Here is a 20,789-nt window from a genome sequence, read left to right on the forward strand (position 1 = left end):
GATGATAAGAATCGTGTCCATTATCTTGGCCAACGTTTCTATTTGAATTTCTACACCTCAATGCGGCACTTTAGGCATTTAGGCATTTTTAAAATTCCGATTGACGTCCGATTCTGATAGCAGACTAAAGAACAGACTTTCGAAAGACGAGCATTGCTCGTTGTTTGGGAACTCGATATGGCACGTGAAGTACATACACATGCGGTATCTCTTGACCTATGTCTGTGGTTTTCATATACTTTAACCGTCTTGCTCTATTTTCATACAAAATATGGCCATCTCATTCACTCATACGAAAACCGTGGCCTAGAAGATTTTGTGACGTCATCATTCATCATTTGAAGAGAACACTTAACACAAGGTTATTTTTTAATTTAAAAAAGTAGTTGAGAGACTAATTTTATCCATACTAACATGCGAAAGTGTGTCTGTGTATCTGTTACCTTTTCACGCCTAATGCGCGGCCTGCTGAAATGATTGAGCTGAAATTTGGCATGGAGTTGAGTCCCGGGATAGGACATAGCATACTTTTTATCCCGGAAAAATGAGTAGTACGGTTCCCACGCGATTGAAAATTTTGGCGCAACGGCGTTGCAGGCGTCATCTACTTTAACAATAAGTATAAGACATTATAAAGCTCAAGGAGATATACCATTATACCATATTATTTTGAATCATTGCTCAAGAATCAAATTTAAAACAATATATTCTCTATTCCAGTAACAGAGTAATATTTTGTATATTATACACAATACATTTAACAGCAAGGAATCAGTGGGAGGTCGTAAATTCGTGTTTCCTCGTTCGGGACTAGAGGGAGGTTGGACTCCATGAGGAATTGAGGTGAAGTATTAGTAACAGTATACTAAAATATAATTTATACTATAATAGTTCAAACTACTATAGTTAAATTTTTGTGAATAATTCGTCATCAGGTCACTTTAATATTAATACACAATATATTGTTGATGTCCATTGGAGGCAGAAATAATTTTTAATATCATAGTGTGTCAGCAATACCACAATAGACATAACGACCAGTACTTCGACTGCAAAGAGACGGACAGGTTTCAATATCTATCAAATTCGTCGGGTTTCACTAGGATTATAAGCGGAATGTGCCTCGCGCTGGCTGATATAATTTATTTTTAAATATTTAAAATAAAGATTTCAAAATTGGATTCTGACAATTTTAATCGCATGTGCCAAAACACAAACAACAATACGACCAAAGAGGAACACGTCCAGCGAATATGTCATAGTTTTAAATTCGTATGTAACAAGATAACAACCCTAGCGACGATTTTCGTCATAATACGTCAAATTTAAAAATTTCAACATCAGTTCTAAGTCGGCATACTCTATAGTTCTGTCTACTCTGGCAACACCTTATTTAAATTTTGATAAATAATAATAATTACATATTGTTATTAGTGGTATGTACACCGTAGTAAGTTGTCGTATGCATTAGATATAATACAAATTGTTATTTTAGTATTCAGTAAAAAATGTAGGTATGCGATGTGGTTGTACTTTATTAATAAACGAGCTTTTGCCCGCGGCTTCGCTCGCGTTAAGAAGTATTATTATATACAAACTTTCATCCCCTATTTGAGCCCCTTAGGGTTGGAATTTATCAAAATCCTTTCTTAGCGGATGCCTACGTCATAACGTCTACCTGCATGCCAAATTTCAGCCCGATCCGTCCAGTGGTGTGGGCTGTACGTTGATAGATCACTATGTCAATCAGTCAGTCACCTTACCATGTAAAATCAAATAATGCTTTCAAGGAGCAGACCAGCGCAGTTGTTCATGTATTTATTACTTACGCTAAATTTAAAGAGATACTGTCAACATTTGGTAGTTGGTACGGGCACAGAAAAGCTTTATCCAAAAAATATGTAACATTTCCTAAAATTTAAACGAATTTGAGAAAGTAGTAAAATGATATCTAATCAATAATATTGTTTCAAAATTCAATTTGAAAGGGATTTTCCACCACTTAAGTTGATTCAACACAGCTATCGATAACAAAATATTTAGAAAGGACTTCGATTAACATTCAACAAATAAAACTCGTCAAACTATTCTGTAAACTTGTATGAAGTTTACAAATTCAAATATTTATTTTATACGTTCTAAATATTTTCCTAGTCGGGAATAATTCCCGACTATACCAATAATTTATTGGTTCTATGATTTTTTTTGCAACAACATCCAAGATGATTAAGAATTTTAAATTAAATAAGTTTTATATATTGTCATGTTTCTTAGACTTTTTCTGATGTGGTTTAATAATAAAAATCGGCCAAGTGCGAGTCGGACTCGCGCACGAAGGGTTCCTTACCGATACAGAGCAAAAAAGGCTAAAAATTGTGTTTTTATATGGGAGTTATTAAATTTTTATTTTTATTTTAATATTATTATTAAATATTAATATACACATACTACAAAAGAATGCGTAAAAAATTCAAGTGCCTACCTCTTGCCATTATTGATATAGGGCGAAAAAGTTACGCAAAAACTATATCATGTCTATTGATTTGTGCTTTGATATAGTAATTTTTATTTATATTATGTGTTAACATCAGTCAGTCAAGGGTGTTTTATATGTTACCATCAGTCAGTCCAGGTGTGACGACACGATCCCTCACAAAGCTGGGCTTTTAGCCCGGCCGCACATTTTCCGAATTTCTGATCAGAAAAATTCGGACGCCCCGCCCCGCTGCTCATACATTTTGAAACGTAAGAAATTCTGATATTGTGTGGTGTCTACAACAAAATGTATAAACAGAGTGCGTTCCGGCGGGCGTCCGAATTTTTCTGATCAGAAATGGATAATGTGCGGCTGGGCTTAGCTAGCAATATTACATCGAAAGGTTAATGCGGAAGTTCGTTTGTTTCTTACGTGGTTACGTGGTTGTTGTTTTATACGTGGGAGAGCCATGCTTCGGCACGAATGGGCCGGCTCGACTGGAGAAATACCACGTTCTCACAGAAAACCGGCGTGAAACAGCGCTTGAGCTGTGTTCGCCGAGTGAGTGAGTTTACCGGAGGTCAAATCCCCTACCCTATTCCCTTCCCTACCCTCCCCTATTAACGTATTCCCTCTTAAAAGGCCGGCAACGCACCTGCAGCTCTTCTGATGCTGCGAGTGTCCATGGGCGACGGAAGTTGCTTTCCATCAGGTGACCCGTTTGCTAGTTTGCCCCCTTATTTCATTAAAAAAAACCTTTTCACGCTCAAAGCGCTGAACCGATTTTGCTGGAATTTGGTATGGCGATACTTTGAGTCCCAGGAAAGGACATAGGATACTTTTTATCCCGGAAAAATGTACGGTTCTCGCGCGATAAACGAATTTTGACGCAACGGAGTTGCGGGCGTCATGTAGTCGCCTATATCATCCATCGTGTGCGCAGTATGACCACGTATAACTTTTTTGTAAAACGTGACCTTCTTCTTGTTCAGTTTTTCGGTAGTCTTTATATTATTGTGTCTATTTGTCTGTTAATTCTTCACGCTAAAGCCGCTTAACCCAGTATTTCCCAAAGCGTGGGTCACGACCCACTGGTGGGTCGCGGGTAAATTTTTGGTGGGCCGGGGGCCCTGAAACTATAGGACGATTGTCGTACTTGTTGTCATTTTACTCGTTCGTTCGTCGTCGTGGGTGCGTGCGGGACGGGGGCCATTGGAATTTGAAACAAAAAGGTAATTGTAAGTAAGGCTGACGATGATGATATTATTGTGGTGAACTACGATAAGAAAACGGGTAAATGTTGCGGCAGCAACATATCGCTGCTTTTTTGTCTTCATGACACAAGGTGGGCCGCGAATTTGAAACTTTCTTGTAGATGAGTCGCGGTCCCGACAAGTTTGGGAAACACTGGCTTAACCGATTTTGATTGATTTTTGGTATGCAGAGACTTTGAGACCCGGGAAAGTACAAAGGATATTTTTTATCGCAAAAAAATGCCTAGTTCCCACGCGATAAATTTCTGCGCAACGGAATTGTGTAAAATATTTTCATGGTCATCCTTTTGTGGGATCTCATACTATATTTTGTTTTGTTGCAGTAAATCGCAGGAGAGGCATGTGGGGCGGCGGCGCGCAATGCGTGCACGCCTCGCTCCCCCGCGCCCGCGCGCAGCCCCCGCCGCAGCCCGCGCCCACGCTCAGCGGCGCCATCGCCAGCCGCCGCCCGCCCAGGTACATAAAAATAAATAAATACAATAAAATTTATAATTAGGGCTTATAATATCAGCCCATAATGATATACAGTCGCGTAATATTCTTACTATATTGTAAATGTGCCAGCCACCGCCCGCCCTGGTACATAGCACTACTCATACTCATGTTAAGGTTCAGGTTCCTGTTCCTGTTCATGTTCATGTTCATGTTCATGTTCATGTTCATGTTCATGTTCATGTTCATGTTCATGTTCAAGTTCATGTTCATGTTCATGTTCATGTTCATGTTCATGTTCATGTTCATGTTCACGTTCACGTTCACGTTCACGTTCACGTTCACGTTCACGTTCACGTTCACGTTCACGTTCACGTTCACGTTCATGTTCACCGGCTCATGCTCATGCTCATGCTTGTAGTTTATGGTTCGGTATCGAGAAGTGTGACGTTTAATCAAAAATGTATATTATAAGGGTCAATTCAGACCGCATCGCGACGCATAGATGTAGTATTGAATTGTATTGAATTGACGGATTTGCATGTATGTCTGAATTGACCGGTATATAAACGTATAATATTGTAAAATATAACATAATGTCTACTTCAATAGTAATGATATAAACCTTTCCAGACCTACTCCTCCATCACCGACCCTGGTGGCGCAGATCGACTCGTCGGTCGCGTGTCTATGGCTGTTGACGCCTCTGTCAGCGGGAACCGCGGTCGCCGCTGTGCTCATCGCTGTCACAACCAACAACTGGCTCCACACGCAGGAGAATATCCTGAACCCAGCGTTCAATGGAACGGGGAAGCACGAGTTGGTCGCTAAACACACGGTCTCGGGCCTGTGGAGGATATGTCATACGGATCGTGAGTTTCATTTATCTCCTAGTGGCTCTCATTTCTCTCTTATACAGGGTGTAACAAAACTAAGTGACAATACTTTAGTCTCACAGTAATAATATACACTTTGCATGCACTTTTTCCACTTTTATTAATAACAACTATGTTTTACACGACCGGTTTCGATAAAATCATCATCAGGTGTAGTGTTATGTGTATGAGAAAGTAGCAGTGCTGAAAGACCAAAACTTTTTTACTTTTGTATGGGCAAGCGCTCTAGCGTCACGAGTTTCCCCATATACGTGGGAGAGCCATGCTTCGGCACGAATGGGTCGGCTCGACCGGATAAAATACCACGTTCTCACAGAAAACCGGCGTGAAACAGCGCTTGCGCTGTGTTTCGCCGAGTGAGTGAGTTTACCGGAGGCCTAATCCCCTACCCTATTCCCTTCCCTTCCCTACCCTCCCCTACTACCCTATTCCCTCTTAAAAGGCCGGCAACGCACATGCAGCTCTTCTGATGCTGCGAGTGTCCATGGGCGACGGAAGTTGCTTTCCATCAGGTGACCCGTTTGCTCGTTGGCCCCCCTTATTTCATAAAAAAAAAAAAAAAATACAAAAAAAAAATTGGTCTTTCAGCGCTGCTACTTTCATAGTGAACTCTCTACAAGGAACACGTACACACCCTAAAGCATTATCACTTAGTGTTGTTTCACCTTTTATATCTGATCGTAAGCACAGAATAGATAATAGTACAAGTAGTAAGTTTAATTTTTATCTTAGTGGCTTTCATTTCTTTCTTACGAGTATCTATTTGATGGGACACAAACACTAAAGTAATTTATCACATTGTTTTATTACACTTTGTAATAGCCACGATTAGCTTTAACATATGCCTATTTATGCATATGGTGTTAGATCTCAGTTAAACGATTATTCTCTTGAAATTGGCATATTCGAAACATAATCATCGTGATAGAGATTCTTGGAAAAATGTTTTAACTCTTAACTTTTTTCCAATAATCTCATTTAGAAGCTTAACTAAACTAGTAATTTTCTTGGTATTTCATAAAGCTAACAAAGGAACTTCTATTTTTAGCCTGTAACTGATATTCAAAATCCAAACGTACAGTAACCATAATTTTTCGCGGGACACGATTTTCTATTGTGACGTTCTAAATGTACATTTTTAAATTCATATCTAACAACAAAACATAAAGTGACATTCAGAACTCAAAGATTACAGTATCTACCTAACCATGATTTCGCGCGGGACACAATTTTCTTTTGTGACGTTCTAAATGTAAATTTTTAAATTCATATCGAACAACACAACACAATGGCGACTTCCGAAGCCACAATGCGTCGCCGTTTCCCCTGCATTGTGCACGGCCCACTTCCCACTTGTGCTATGGAGTACACCGATGCGCCGTCATACAACTGAGCGTTTCCTCTAAATGCTTTCATGTTATAAAATGTTATGTCCTCAAACTTAATTTTCTTTGAAGTCAACGGTAATGTTGCAAGGCATTTTCATTTTGCAACCTTATTTTTACTCGACATAATAATAAGAAAGATAAGTAAAAATGAATTTGGAATATAATACAATAATTATTACGCAATCTAAATTACAAAATAGTATAAATTAAGTTACTTATGATGTAAGCTAGTTACAAGTTTATTACTAGTTTGTTAATAAAAGTATACCTACTTCACAAAGTTACGTAGCTTTAAACTTTTAATGAAAAATAATCAGAATATTCTAACGAAAAATAATTAAAAATAATGTAGTTATGTCTATTGTGATAATATTATCCGTGAAACAAAATAATTTGGGGTCACCTAATGCTTAAACTTTGTATATCCTCAAAGTTTCTTCGAAACAGGATGTGGCCACGTAAGACTTTTTAATGAATTTGATGATAAATTGATGAGGCTTGGATTTTTAATTCATACCAGAGATGATTCGACAGCATTTTCGCTAGTGATTTTTTCATGACTATAGCTAAAACGGACAGGGGCTATTGAACCTTGACAATTTGAAATAAAAAAAATATATATACAGCCGAACATAGAACCAACTCCTTTTATGAAGGTCGGTTAGAAATATGACACATTGTAACGTGACGATGCAGTGCGAAACGATGCGATTTTTTTATTGATTCATTCAATATTAAACTTTATGTAGTACTAAAAAAGCTTCACATTTTATTGGCGGACTTACTGGCTATAGTGTAGTGTTGGACTGTTTTATTCCGATATTGAAAACCTAATTTAAAATCGCAAAATTTTTACATAGCCGTCGCAATCTGAACTGACTCTTTGTGCACATTACTTCGATGTGATGATGATGCTGCAAAATATATATCGGGTTGCTTAAATGAGAAAACAGCTTCTTCCTGGCTTAAAGTGAGATAAACCGCCAAAATGCTCGTCCTAAAATAAACGTTATTTCTCCACGAATGGAGAAAAACATGCAAATAAAATTTAACTAGCATATCGTTATCTACATGGAGAAAATGTTGCGAATTTATATTTAAATCCTACATGACTGAGAAATGTTAAATATATTTCCGTTTTTATTATATTTTGAAAACAGCGAGAACGGTATAGAATTCTTTTTGTATTTTGTGCACCATCGTTATCAAAATGATAATAAATATGAATTTTGCCATACATTTTAATGGTGTAGTTATAAAAAGTATTCAATCTAAAGTATCTGTGAATATATTTTGGCCATAAAGTTAATATACCTAGCGGAGTAAAGCAACAATCTCGAGCTGTCAAACGAAACCGAAATTGATTTACGTATGTGTGTAAAAATTTGTTTACGTATACGTTTATACATTTACACAAGCAACTCTCTAACTATTCTAAGAGATTAAATTGTTAACGTGCCGATAAGTGCCGACTGGACGTCAAACAGATGAAAAAATTGGTTCTGCTGTCATGTATATTTTCTTTTTACCACGCAGTGTTACTGATAGTGACATCTCGCTTGCTCAGGCCTTTGTTTCTCTATTCCGCTAGACAAATTAACTTTATAATTTTGACACTGTCTAATACATAAGGCTGGCCGCATACACACGTTTTCCTTATTAGGTTTTCTAATGTGGAATTTCGATTTGGAATTCCATGAGACTAGGGCAAACGTGCGAACGCGCTGGCTTGCACTCGAAACGTACGTCCCGAATTCGTCCCGTTCGGAAAAAAGCCACACACGTCGGTGTGCACCAGTTTATTATTTTCTACTGATTCCACCAGTATTTTCTACTGATTCCACGCATTTGAATTTTCAAATAGGGAAAACGAATCCGGAAATCGTATACGGAAAACGTGTGTATGCGGCCAGCCTTAGAAAGGTCGAAAGATAAAGACAAAACATAGCTTATTTACTGTATAACATTTTTATTAGTAAGAAGGTACTTGCAATTCTGATGACGAAACAAAGATGTCACAGCATTTGCAAAACCGTCAACATAATATCCGATTACTTTTCAGTACTTTGCTATAACAGCGTTGTATTCTGTAGTTTCATGGTGTAATAGCGTGTACTCATTTCCAGCCGGCAGCACGGAGTTCCGATGTTGGGACATCCCGTATTTCCCGCTGTCGCAGTACGCGCCAGACGCCAGCGACTCAACTAATGCGATACCCTGTAAGTTTGTTGGTTTTTTGGTGCATGTTGTAGATTATCTTATAATAAAATTCTCGTGTCACAATGTTAGTCACCGTATTCCTCCGAAACTGCTTTACTGATTTTTAACAAATTTTAAATACATATTCATTAGGTCTGAGAATCGGCTACTGGATACTTTTATATTGATAAGTGCATTTGTTGAATAAATAATAGCAAATGATTACAACACGAGACTGACGGCGACCATTGTTTGTGAATTGTGCGACGGGATAGCCGCGATAGCAAAACAACGTTTGCCGGGATAGCATACTAGCTAATATAGAGACAACTCCTGTCCAAAACTTTAAAATATAATACTTTATATTTTAAAGTTTTGGACAGGAGTTGTCTTTTCAATAGCGCTTGATTTGCTTACGTTGTTTATAGATTACAATAATTTTTTGAGGCTATTTGGCAGTAGTTTACATATACTCAACGCCCCTATTGGTTGGTTCATTTGTATGATGTCTGATCGAACTTGTGCTTGTTATAGTAGCTGATAATAGATAAATTTAGTAAAAAGTACTTGATAAATTAGATGTTAGCGAATCATATTTGACAGAGTTTCTGTATACCTGATTATGGTGAGGACTGAGGGCAAATGGTTTTTTTTGGTGGTGGTATTTCTCCGGTCGAGCCGGCCCATTCGTGCCGAAGGATGGCTCTCCCACATTATAATAATTTTGTCAGTCCCTTCATGTTTAAATCTTGTTATTGGAACATGATGTTCCAATCATACAGTCAAAGGCAGACCGATTCTCGAAAATAAGGTTCAAAAATGTAGAACCAGGGTCCGTCTTTTTTTAAGTAGCGTCTAAATTATTGATCTAATGTTACTTTTCTTTCTTGCTTATTGTACGTAATATGTATTTAATTGTTTTTCTGATTAATCTTTGATATGACTTTTTAATCTTTACTTGGACATAGATTGTAATGATTATTTGTACGGTTTCTTTTTACGACTGTATGCGATTTTTTAAGTACGTGCATACCTCTTTAATCTATAGGTTTATTTTATTCATATTGTTTTAAACTAGAACATTAACCGCGTAGATAATAATATTTTTAATATAAAAAATGTAATATCGTTAACTTTATTGTTTAAGTTTTACAACTTTAAGCTCCAATGCCAAATTGCTGGCCAAATGACCACGATAACAGCCTCCTACACAAAACTCTCGTAAAATCCTTACGTGCTTACTTTTTAGTGGATATTTCTAGAAACCATCTTATATAATATAATCAAAATAACGAGGTACAGAATTTCATACACGTTTTGATATTATATAAAGTTTTAGGCTTCGATACAACCGCGAGTTTTATATTCTTTACTTTTTCTTCCTTTTCATGTTTGAATTTCAAAATCTGAAAAGTCTAACTTAAAATAGATTTTGATATTGTAATGTTATACCAAGTCGGTTTTTCTAAATTCTTAACAGGGCTCTTTTAAAACAACTGCTATTTTGATGAAATTTTGTGTGCTTATCAGGCAGCATCTAATTTTCATACACGAAATAATGTAAAGGGTTTTCCGATAGGGACTTGACAATTTTGAATTTAGTTAGTGGACGCATCCTTTCATTGAACATCGAACTGTTGTTGTCATTTTACTCATTAGACATAACATTTTTATCACGGTGATGTAGACGAACGAACAACGTCTGCAAATCTTAAAAATTTACTACAGAAATTCGGAGTCGGTGGCCGCTACTTTATGAGCGTTAACTCCGATTTTCGATCGTAATTCTCGCCCTAGCAGACATACAGGTTGGCCATGATTATGGATTATTTTGTCCTGAATTATGAGATATTATGGACTTGGACAGCATGAGGTTTTAATAGGACGGCACCTCAAGCCACTCATCACAAATTACAATCGATTTATTGAAGAGCAAGTTTGATGAGCGTATTAGCTCAAAATATAGACCAGTCGATTAACCGTCTCTTTCGTGCCTCGCCTCTAGATTTTTCTCTTAGGGGCTGCGTCAGGTCACTGGATAAGCCGTTGGAAGCGCTCAGAGCCAAAATTAAACGCGAAATAGCCGAAATGTGTGGCAAAGTCATACAAAATTAGGTTCAAAGAATCATCGCTGAAAACGGGCCTGTGGTGGCCGGTGACCATAATGAGCGAAGTCGAGTTCTATAAAATCTGACGACCTCTGTGGCTCAGTGTTGAGCACGTTGGTAGCTCAAGCCGGGGTTCGAATCCCGCCGACGGAACAAAAAGTTTTCAATGTTCCCGGGTCTGGATGTGTATTAAATATGTGTATGATATAATAAAAATCTTAAATATATGTATAGTATAAAAGTATTAAATATATTTCCGTTGTCTGGTACCTGTAACACAAGTTCTTTAGGTAATTAGCACGGGCCCAGACTGACGTGGTGTGAAGCGTCCATAGATATTATTATTATTATTATAAAAAATGTTATTATTGTACTTCAATTCGAAAAAAAAGTTGTCAAGTCCTTATTAGAAAACCCCTTATGTGGCAAAACAACAATTGCCGGACCAGTTAGTGTGAAAAAAGATACAGCAAATCTAGCTTTTAGTATCCTTACGAAAGTGTCCAGAAAAAACTTTTTCGTACGTAATATGGAACACTACTGTGATCAAAATATATTATGCGCTATGAAAATCTCTCGGAAAATCCTCCGGACCCACGAGTCACGACAGACTTGTGGGCATAATATTCTATATTAATATTCTCCTCGTGAAAAATAAATCTCCTACATTATTTCCATCTTTATACAGTTTGCCATCTTAGCTAGAATAATGCTACATAATAACTTGTTTTACTGCTGTAGGCACTAAGTATTGAGTGCAATTCAAACTTAGATAATTATTTTTGTTCAGAAGATGTCATATTCAGACATAGACGGACCGCATTTCAACTGCAATCCAACCACAAATTGCAGTTTGAATGCAGTTGACACGACTGCAATAGAACTGCAAACCAAACAGTTCACACGACTGCACGCCGACTGCAAGTGAACTGCAATCCGACTGCGCGTTTGGTTTGCAGTTCTATTGCAGTCGTATTGCAATCGTGTCAACTGCATTAAAACTGCACTTGAACTGCAATTTGCAGTTGGATTGCAGTTGAAATGCGATCCGTCTGTGTAGACCCTTAGGTTACACTAATTGATAATAAAATCTATAATATTATTATAATGTTTTACTAGAAAAAGATTTTAATATGAAGTAATAACTATTAGAGTGACACGAAGAATTCTCTACTTGATTCAATTACCATAACAAATTTCATAATTTATACAGTTTAGCGCGAAGTTAACTTACAAACAGAATATTCCCATATCAATATAGATTTCCGTTAAACATTTCAACCAATTACCTCAAGGCTTAGCTCTACGCATATTATTTCAATCGAACGTGAATGAAAATGGCTATATTTTTTTAACCGAGCCAGCTCTGGAGCGTAGGGCGCAAAGGGCCCTTCAGTTATCTAAGTACCTACGCTCGCTCTCTTCTTTTCAGCATCAGATGCTTATCCGAAGATAATATTATGATACTAATTTAGTTGCTAATCGTATACTTTGGAGTGGTTAGGTATTTTGTTCACAAATTGAGAACTAATCTTACCAATCTACATACAAAACATATTATACAATTTAACATGAAAAACCACAAAAAAGTGGATAAAATGAAAACTATAATTATTATAATAATGAACAAGACGACGCCCGTAACGCCATTGCGCTAAAATTGGTTTATCTCAGGGGAACCGTACATTTTTCAGGGTAAATCATATCCTAAATCCATTCCCGCGATTCAAAGTATCTCTATATCTCAGCAAAATTGGTTCAGCGGTTAGGGTGGAAAGAGGTAATAGACAGACAGATAGACACACTTTCGCAACACAATTAGTATGGATGCGGCTTCCTCACATCAGCCAATATTGGACCAATACAAGTGATGACGAACGATGATTGCCCATGATTAATCGATAGACAGCTTCCCAATCAAGGACTTTATAGGCAGACAATATTTGATGATGTTAGTGTGAAATCAAATAGCAATTTGTTATACAATATTGGTACGTCTAGGTCTTCTTAAGTAACCTAGAGGGCTAGACAAAATCAATGTTGCTAGGTAAGACTAGGCGTGTGTTCTGAAAAATAGTCCAGTATTCTGGCCAGTGCTCATGACGACTATAATCGACGCCATACTGTTGATTCATTCATATATTCATAATATTATGTATATTATGTCACTACAGTGACCTATATTTTGATACAAGATGTAGCAAAACTAAGTGATTATTTTTGATTATACTCTAGGGTATTTATGTCCCTTGTGTGGAGTTCACTGTGAAAGTAGCAGCTGAAAAAGCAAACATTTTTTATTGTGTTTTGTATGGGAAAAACGCGAGGGTGTCGCGTCATGAATTTTTCCATACAAAGGTGAAAAAAAGTTACTATTTTATAGCTGCTACTTACACAGCGGACTCAATACAGGGAACTCATACACAATTACACACCCTAAACTATTATCAGTTAGTTTGTTTACACCTTGTATAATATTTTTGTTGGGATAATATCATTGCATAATATTATTACGTCATCCTTATCCCACCTGTGGCAACGTTGGGATAAGGATGACGTAATAATAATATGCTATCAAAATTATGACGTCTTGAGCACTGGTTTTTATTTTGGAACCTAGAATAATCGTATATGTTTTTCTTTATCAAACAATACGTGTGCGAATCTGTGCGATGAGCTTTATATAAGCCAGTAATCGGTGGTTTGCGCTATCTAAATAAACATAAACACGGTCTATGCTAATAGAACAGCTTTGGGTAGCGATTTAGTTTCCCTATTCACATCAACAGAATATCATTATATTATCAAGATATTTTCTACATCTTATTATATAATAAGATGTAGAAAATATCAGTAATAGTGTGATAATATTTTGTGAAATCATATTATTAATAAGATGTGTTGTAACTTCATTGCGTTGAACTTTTTAAGCGTAAATAATTTATAGGGAGAAAAACAATTAAACGGAATTAAACTAGTACCTATCCCTACATATTAGGTATACAAAATTCCTACAGATTTTTTTTTATTTATGTAATAAGGGGGCAAACGAGCAAACGGGTCACCTGATGGAAAGCAACTTCCGTCGCCCATGGACACTCGCAGCATCAGCAGAGCTGCAGGTGCGTTGCCGGCCTTTTAAGGGGGAATAGGGTAATAGGGGAGGGTAAGGATGGGAAGGGAAGGGAATAGGGGAGAGTAGGGAAGGGAATAGGGTAGGGGATTGGGCCTCCGGTAAACTCACTCACTCGGCGAAACACAACGCAAGCGCTGTTTCACGCCGGTTTTCTGTGAGAACGTGGTATTTCTCCGGTCGAGCCGGCCCATTCGTGCCGAAGCATGGCCCTCCCACGTAGAATTATTAGGTGTAGTTGTTTTTGCGACAGGCGTGACATCAGACATACAAAACTTTGTATATTTATCTTGAGGCTGGCCGCATACACACGTATTCCGTATTCGATTTCCGAATTTGATTTCCGTATTCGGAATTCCCTGAGCCTAGTGCAATGTTCGTTTTTTTCGAACGCGACGAGTACACAAGTTATAAATTAACTTGTGAAAATTTTACCAGTTATCGATACACTTGTATTTAAGTTTGTAGCACACAATTGTTAAAAATGGGTCTGTGTCTCACTTGTCAAATACTTTATATGGCAAAGAAACGTTTGCCGGGACAGCTAGTTATTTATAATATTATCTATGTCTGCGTATTACCTCTTAACACTGAACCACTGAACTTACAGACACTTTAAAGTCCGGTAAAAGGACTTAGGATAGTTTTTCAAAATGCGCGGTTCCATCGCGATAAACACTTTTCTGTTTGACGTTGTTTAGTCCAGTCGTAGAAAAATAATCCTAATTCCCTTTAAATAAACTTAAATCTAAGGTCAAGTTCCAGTTTAATTAATTAAAATTAATCGTCAAAGTTTTCTAGTCTTTTTTCTTTTCGTGAGTCTACAGACTTCGTAAACTTTTGTAAGCCAGTTTTAGGTCATCTTTTATAATAAATTCACGATATTTAGTAGTCTTAATTCTGTAAATTTAAAGCCAAATTAGTGTGACTAGGTAATTAAGAACTTTGTATTCGATTAACGAATACAAGACTCTTTTTTCGGCTGTAAATCATCTAAAGGATGCTATTACTTTTGTGACCGGTTCATTGTCATTAAATAAGAATACAGTTAAAATACAAAATATACAAAATTTACAAATATTAAAATATTAAATCTCTAATTAGAGCTAGCTTGGTCTTATTAGGGCCGGGGCACAAAAACACGATAGCACCACGACGCGGCGTCGTTTCACGATGCGACGACGTGTCGTGGGAATCTACGACGAACATCGTAAAAAAATTACGACGTGACTACGTAACGCGCCACCGATATACGGCACGACGTCGCGTCGTAGAAACTCATCATTGAATTTCTACGTGAGTTTCTAGGACGCGACGTCGTACGATATCGTGTCGTAGTTTTTTACGACGCACGTCGTAGATTCCCACGACACGACATCGCATCGTGAAACGACGTCGCGTCGTGGTAGACACGACGTCGTATCGTGTTTTTGTGTCCCGGCCCTTCGTCGTAGATTCCCACGACACGACGTCGCATCGTGAAAGATTGTACGACACGACGTCGTATCGTGTTTATGTGTCCCGGCTCTAACGCCCACAACTCCGTTGCGCCAAAATTTGTTTATCGTGCGAGAAACGTACTTTTTCCGAGATAAGAAGTATCCCCTATCCTTTCCTAGGACTTCAAGAACCTATCTCCATACCAAATTTTAGCAAAATCGGTTCAGCGGTTTGGGTGTAACAACAAATACATAGACAGACAGACATACTTTCGCATTAATGATATTAGTATTGAAGTGTGGATTATTTTTATTCATAACATTGTATAATGCTAAAATTTGTTTATTTTATGTATTCCAGACGTAGTCACAAGATCAGCAGCTCCGTTGCTGTTGGCGGTGGTGACGCAGGCGGTCGGGGCGCTCTGCTGTGTCCTGGGACACTGCGTGAAGGGAAGAAGGCTGTGCACTTTCATTGCTGGGGTCCTTTTTATTATATCTGGTAAGAGTTTCAAAATTAATTGAATTTTTTAGAGTAACGGGCTGTTTCATCACTTACTGATAAGTTTCGGATAGGCTATCCATAACTTATGTGAGAGATACTCCTACTTCATCTCTCAGATAAGTTGTGGATAGCCTATACAGCAGCAGGAAGTGTTGAAACAAGCCCTTATCGTAGTTGATGTCTAGGACAACTTTCATGATATTTTGCAAAGTATTTGATGACATCTTTTGCGTGAATTATATAACAGAAAAACTTTTGAGAAATTGTTACGAATAAAAATCCGTCGAAAATGGCATTCATAATATGGTTTCTACGAATGAATTTGATTTCTATACACCAGTTGCAAATATCATGGCTTGAACAAAATTATTTTAATGATCCTTTTGTTTTGCTTCCAGGTCTCATTATGCTGACCGGGATAGTCATGTACATATCGGTATTTAAGTCACAAGTGGGTCACAAGTTGCGGTATATGGCCTTTTTCGACACGCCCCGGATGTCGTATAGCTACGGGTACTCCTTCGGTCTATACATCGGTGGCTTCGTGGCCGCGGAGCTCGCAGGGACTTCGGCCATCTTCCTCTTCCTTCAGTGGTACCAGAAAGACTGGATAACTGAGTTATCCGATAAGGCCAAATCGGACTGCCGCGCTTGGGACAGAGAGTACGCCTTCACGGATTTCAGAGAGAGAGATTCGACGCTCCTGGAGAGGAGGATAATGAAACGGGACACATATCCACCAGCGGGCTCCTCGGCTGCCACACCCAACGAGAGACGGAGATTCGTGTATGACGACATGCCGCACTGCTCGATCCATAAAAACCGCCGAATAAACCTGAGCTCCGCCTCACTGAAAGACCTTTCCTCCTCCACTTTATACGGTTTCCCGGCGGCGCCTCGACCGACGGCCTGCGATAACTACTTTGAGGAGTTCAAGGAGGTCCCTCAGAGCGCGAATACGCTGAGCGGTCTACGGAGCGCGTCGATATTCCAGTCCCAGGCTTCAGTCGCTAGCGGGAGATTCCTGGATACATCAGCGGTAGAACCTCCTCCTTCCAGGGAAGAGGAGCTGGTGACCTTCGGAGCGGGGGCCCGCGCGATTCAGACGGACGATAAGCCCTCACGACACGACAGGGCCGTCGGCACCGATCCCTACAGAAGGACGACCCCCGTCTGATTCCTACCAAAGGGTCCCGTCCCTAAAGCATATCGATGAGTGTTTGTGGAAACGTGGCGATGTTGTTATCCTTGACGTTATCAAATGTTTACAGGTGGTTCGGTGTACAAGCGTATAGACTTGAGTCTCGACCCTCCCTCTAACAAACACTGCCAGTCGTGTAACGTATTTTAATTCATGTTTTAGAATCTCCCAGAAAATTGATATTGTGAATGGAGTGGATGATAATTTAAGGAATTATAAAGTTTTTAAAACCATTGTTTCTAAATGAGAAGTAGATTTTTATATTATATTATGTTTTATCGTTATTATGGATTCACAAATCGTATGGTTACCTTTATTTGTTGTATAAGCCATGACATGTAAATAAATATATACATCAGAAATTCGTGAATTATTTCCTGAGAAAATAATATTTTAAGTAGTAGAGTAGCGTTCAAAGAATCAAATTCGATCAACATAATAATAATATTATTATTACATACAATACAAGTACGCATGTAACTTTTTTACCGGCTTAGACAAAAATTGGTATACAGATATTTTTAGAATCCGGGAAACAGAAGATATTTTTAACATACCTATTATGGTCCAATAAAATTACGGCTCAAAATGGGTTAAATAAACATGAACGAACACAGTTTGGGGATTTTAAGGATCGATAGGGGGGTGTATTCTGAGCATAAATTCCAATTTGAGGGGTTCTACTGAGGTCAGCTCAAGGTCATTTCGATGGAAACGCGTTTAATTCGATATCTCGAGAATGATCAGTGTTAGGCAAAAAATTGTAGAGACCTTTTCACTTCCAAATTAAATTTACTAACTTTTTTATGTGCAACTTTTTTTAACATTAATATTTTTCAACTTATTACTCCTGCAAGGCAAAAATTTTACTTTTTTTCCTATTTTAAAAAATCGGCTAAGTGCGAGTCGGACTCGCGCACGAAGGGTTCCGTACCGTTATAGAGCGAAAATAAGGAAAAAATTGTGTTTTTTGTAAGGGAGCCCCCCCTAAATTATTTATTTTATTTTAATTGTATTATTGAATATTAAAGTACGCATATAATTGAAGATTTTGTGAAAATTTCAAGTGTCTATATGCTGCCATTATGCATTACGAGCCAAAAAGACCAAAAATATAACGTTTCTTGTATGGGAGCCCCCCTTAAATATTAATTTAATTTTGTTTTCAGTAAATAAATAAATAAATAAGTATTTGTTATTATAGCGGCATACATGATCTGTAAAAATTTCAGAAGTCTAGCTATAGCGCTTCTTGAGTTACAGCCTGGAGATAGACAGACAGACAGACGGACACACAGATGGACAGACAGACGGACAGACATCGAAGTCTCAGTAATAGGGTCCCGTTTTTACCCTTTGGGTACGGAACCCTAAAAAGTAAAATGTTTGCTTTACGGGAGTAATAAGTTGAAAAATATTAATGTTAAAAAAAAAGTTTCAAATAAAAAGTTAGTAAACTTAATTTGGAAGAGAAAAGGTCTCTACAATTTTTTGCCTAACACTGATCTTTCTCGAGATATCGAATTAAACGCGTTTCCATCGAAATGACCTTGAGCTGACCTCAGTAGAACCCCTCAAATTGGAATATATACTCAGAATACACCCCCCTATCGATCCTTAAATCCCCAAACTGTGTTCGTTCATGTTTATTTATTTCGTAATTTGATTGGACAATTATTATAGAAAATGTACGGATGAGAATCTGTTATGACGTGCAACTCTAAATATTATATAAATATTAAATATTATTATTTCTATCTATTAAAGCTTTTAAGGTTTGTTAGTCATCAGCGCTGATGATTATAATTATTTTCCGTGCAAAATTATTACCGCCATCTTTTTCTCAAAACTTAAACTAAAATCAAATAGTTTTCCAATTTTCTTATTCACTTATAGATGGCGCTGTTTCTTGTTTTTGTGGTAATATTCTAATAATAAATCAACGTAATCCATAAAAACATCATCATACAGATTTTTTTTAGTTTCTGAGAAAAACAGTACAAAAACATTGCATTAATATTGGTCGTTGCGTAGCTCTCTCGTAACTCGTAGCTTGCGTAGAGTTGGCGTAGGTCGTAGAGGTCTTTGTAGCTAGCGTAGAAGCTTGTAACTTCTAAAACACGCTCATAGATGGCGTTGTTTTTTTTCTTTTGTAAAACTCGTGTTATAATTCACCTTACATAATAATAATATTATTTAAGTGTAATAATATTCACATAATAATTTTAATCAAAGTATTAATTATTATTGCATTGATCGCCAAAGTATTATTATGCCTTGATATGCAAACGCTCGCCCTCGGAACAATAACCGAGTGCAATCGTGTTTTTTTTTTTTAATAAGCGATTGTTAGAGATAAGTAAAAAAAATATTAAAGTGATTATTGTAAGTGATTGTTTGCGTACGTTGATCATACTAAAATTGGTTGTATTTATCACACGTCAATAACAAAATAACTGCAGCTAATAATGAGGGTAGGTGGCTAAAACAATTTAAGGTTGGGTTGCACCTCTGTGGTTGCACCAGAAGCGTGGTTAAAGTTAACCCTTAATTAGGCGCATTAAAAAAGTCACACAAGTAGTCGCATGGGGTCTCCACTGACCCCAAATAAAAAATAAAAATTAAGTTGAAGGAATGAATAAAACGAAGTATTAATTATGCGAATTGTTAGAATGCTTTATGATAATTAATCTTATTGAGCAAAAACCTCTGTACAACTAAAAAAATCAATCAACTACTGCTCTGTCTCAAAATTTCATAAATATCATATATCTATGGTTGATATCGATATTTAAAAATCTATTATTCACTTTCATGAGCTAACACTGACAAACATATTTTCCTCATTTGTATGATTTTTTTTATGTAGATAGATGTGGTCATCACCCCCCATCATCATCATCATCACCATCCAGTGGTCGGGGATTACTTAAGGGCTAAGGCATCTCTGGGCTCTAAAATCTTATCTACCCATTCATGCTAGTCAAAAATTGGTGCATAGTTTTGAAGTTCGGAGGCTAGGCTCGGAAAAATCTCTTTTATCTTCAAAAACCTTCCAGCCGCTTTTAACCTTAACCAAAGACTTGACATTTTGCTTTGTAGTTAAGGTTACAGTTATAGTTAAAGTATGGTGCAAGACACCCTTAGTTGTTGCATTATTATTTAGTATTATTACAAAAGATTGAGTCCTTTTAATTTGGATACTTAGCCCGGGCGCGCAATAGCGGCCAGGCCGCAGCGGCCAGGTCGCGGCGGCCATTGAAAGTATGGTGTGGCCGCTTGTCGGCGTGCGACCAGGTGCGCGTGGTCTATAATGGCGGTTTCATACTAAGGTATATCTACCTCGATGGCCGCCGCGGCTTGGCCGCTAGTGCGCGCCCGGGCTTAAGGCTGTCACAGACAGAGCAGGTAATGTATATTAATGTACATAACATCCAGGGATGTATACCTTTACATTATATTAATGTATCACACACACAACAGGTAATGTAATGTATCTTTCCCAACATTTCAATGCTAAACGCCCCGCTTGACGCACATTTCAGCTGCTAAAGTGTTATACAGGCTGTTCTTATTTTTAATGTTGTAATACTATGGCCTTTCGAGTTACTTGCTATTAGATTCACTAGATAGTTCATCAGAAGATGATTCGGATTGTAATTTTGATGCGCGCTTTGATCTGTCTATCATACACATATAATATAATCACAGAAATTTTTGAACACCCTATGAAGAGGA

At 37.6% G+C, this 20,789-nt stretch overlaps 1 protein-coding gene and 1 long non-coding RNA gene across 2 annotated transcripts in view; one reads left to right on the forward strand and one right to left on the reverse strand.

The window, feature by feature from the left end:
- The window catches only part of LOC121732549 (voltage-dependent calcium channel gamma-7 subunit), a 114,413-nt gene extending 97,037 nt beyond the window's left edge, over positions 1–17,376 (forward strand). The window contains exons 2-6 of the mRNA XM_042122472.1: positions 4,074–4,206; positions 4,816–5,054; positions 8,593–8,685; positions 15,707–15,847; positions 16,249–17,376. Coding sequence (XP_041978406.1) covers positions 4,074–4,206; positions 4,816–5,054; positions 8,593–8,685; positions 15,707–15,847; positions 16,249–17,027 — 1,385 coding nt within the window. The 3' untranslated portion in view covers positions 17,028–17,376. The remainder of the gene's footprint in view (positions 1–4,073; positions 4,207–4,815; positions 5,055–8,592; positions 8,686–15,706; positions 15,848–16,248) is intronic.
- Positions 8,412–15,781, reverse strand: LOC121732550. Its single transcript, XR_006036395.1, has 3 exons — positions 15,709–15,781; positions 15,538–15,541; positions 8,412–8,683 (listed from the first exon to the last, which is right to left on the reverse strand). It is a non-coding gene; the product is annotated as an uncharacterized LOC121732550 (long non-coding RNA).
- Positions 17,377–20,789: the final 3,413 nt, after the last annotated feature.

Source organism: Aricia agestis, chromosome 12 (assembly GCF_905147365.1).
Source record: "Aricia agestis chromosome 12, ilAriAges1.1, whole genome shotgun sequence".
Classification (NCBI taxonomy): domain Eukaryota; kingdom Metazoa; phylum Arthropoda; class Insecta; order Lepidoptera; family Lycaenidae; genus Aricia; species Aricia agestis.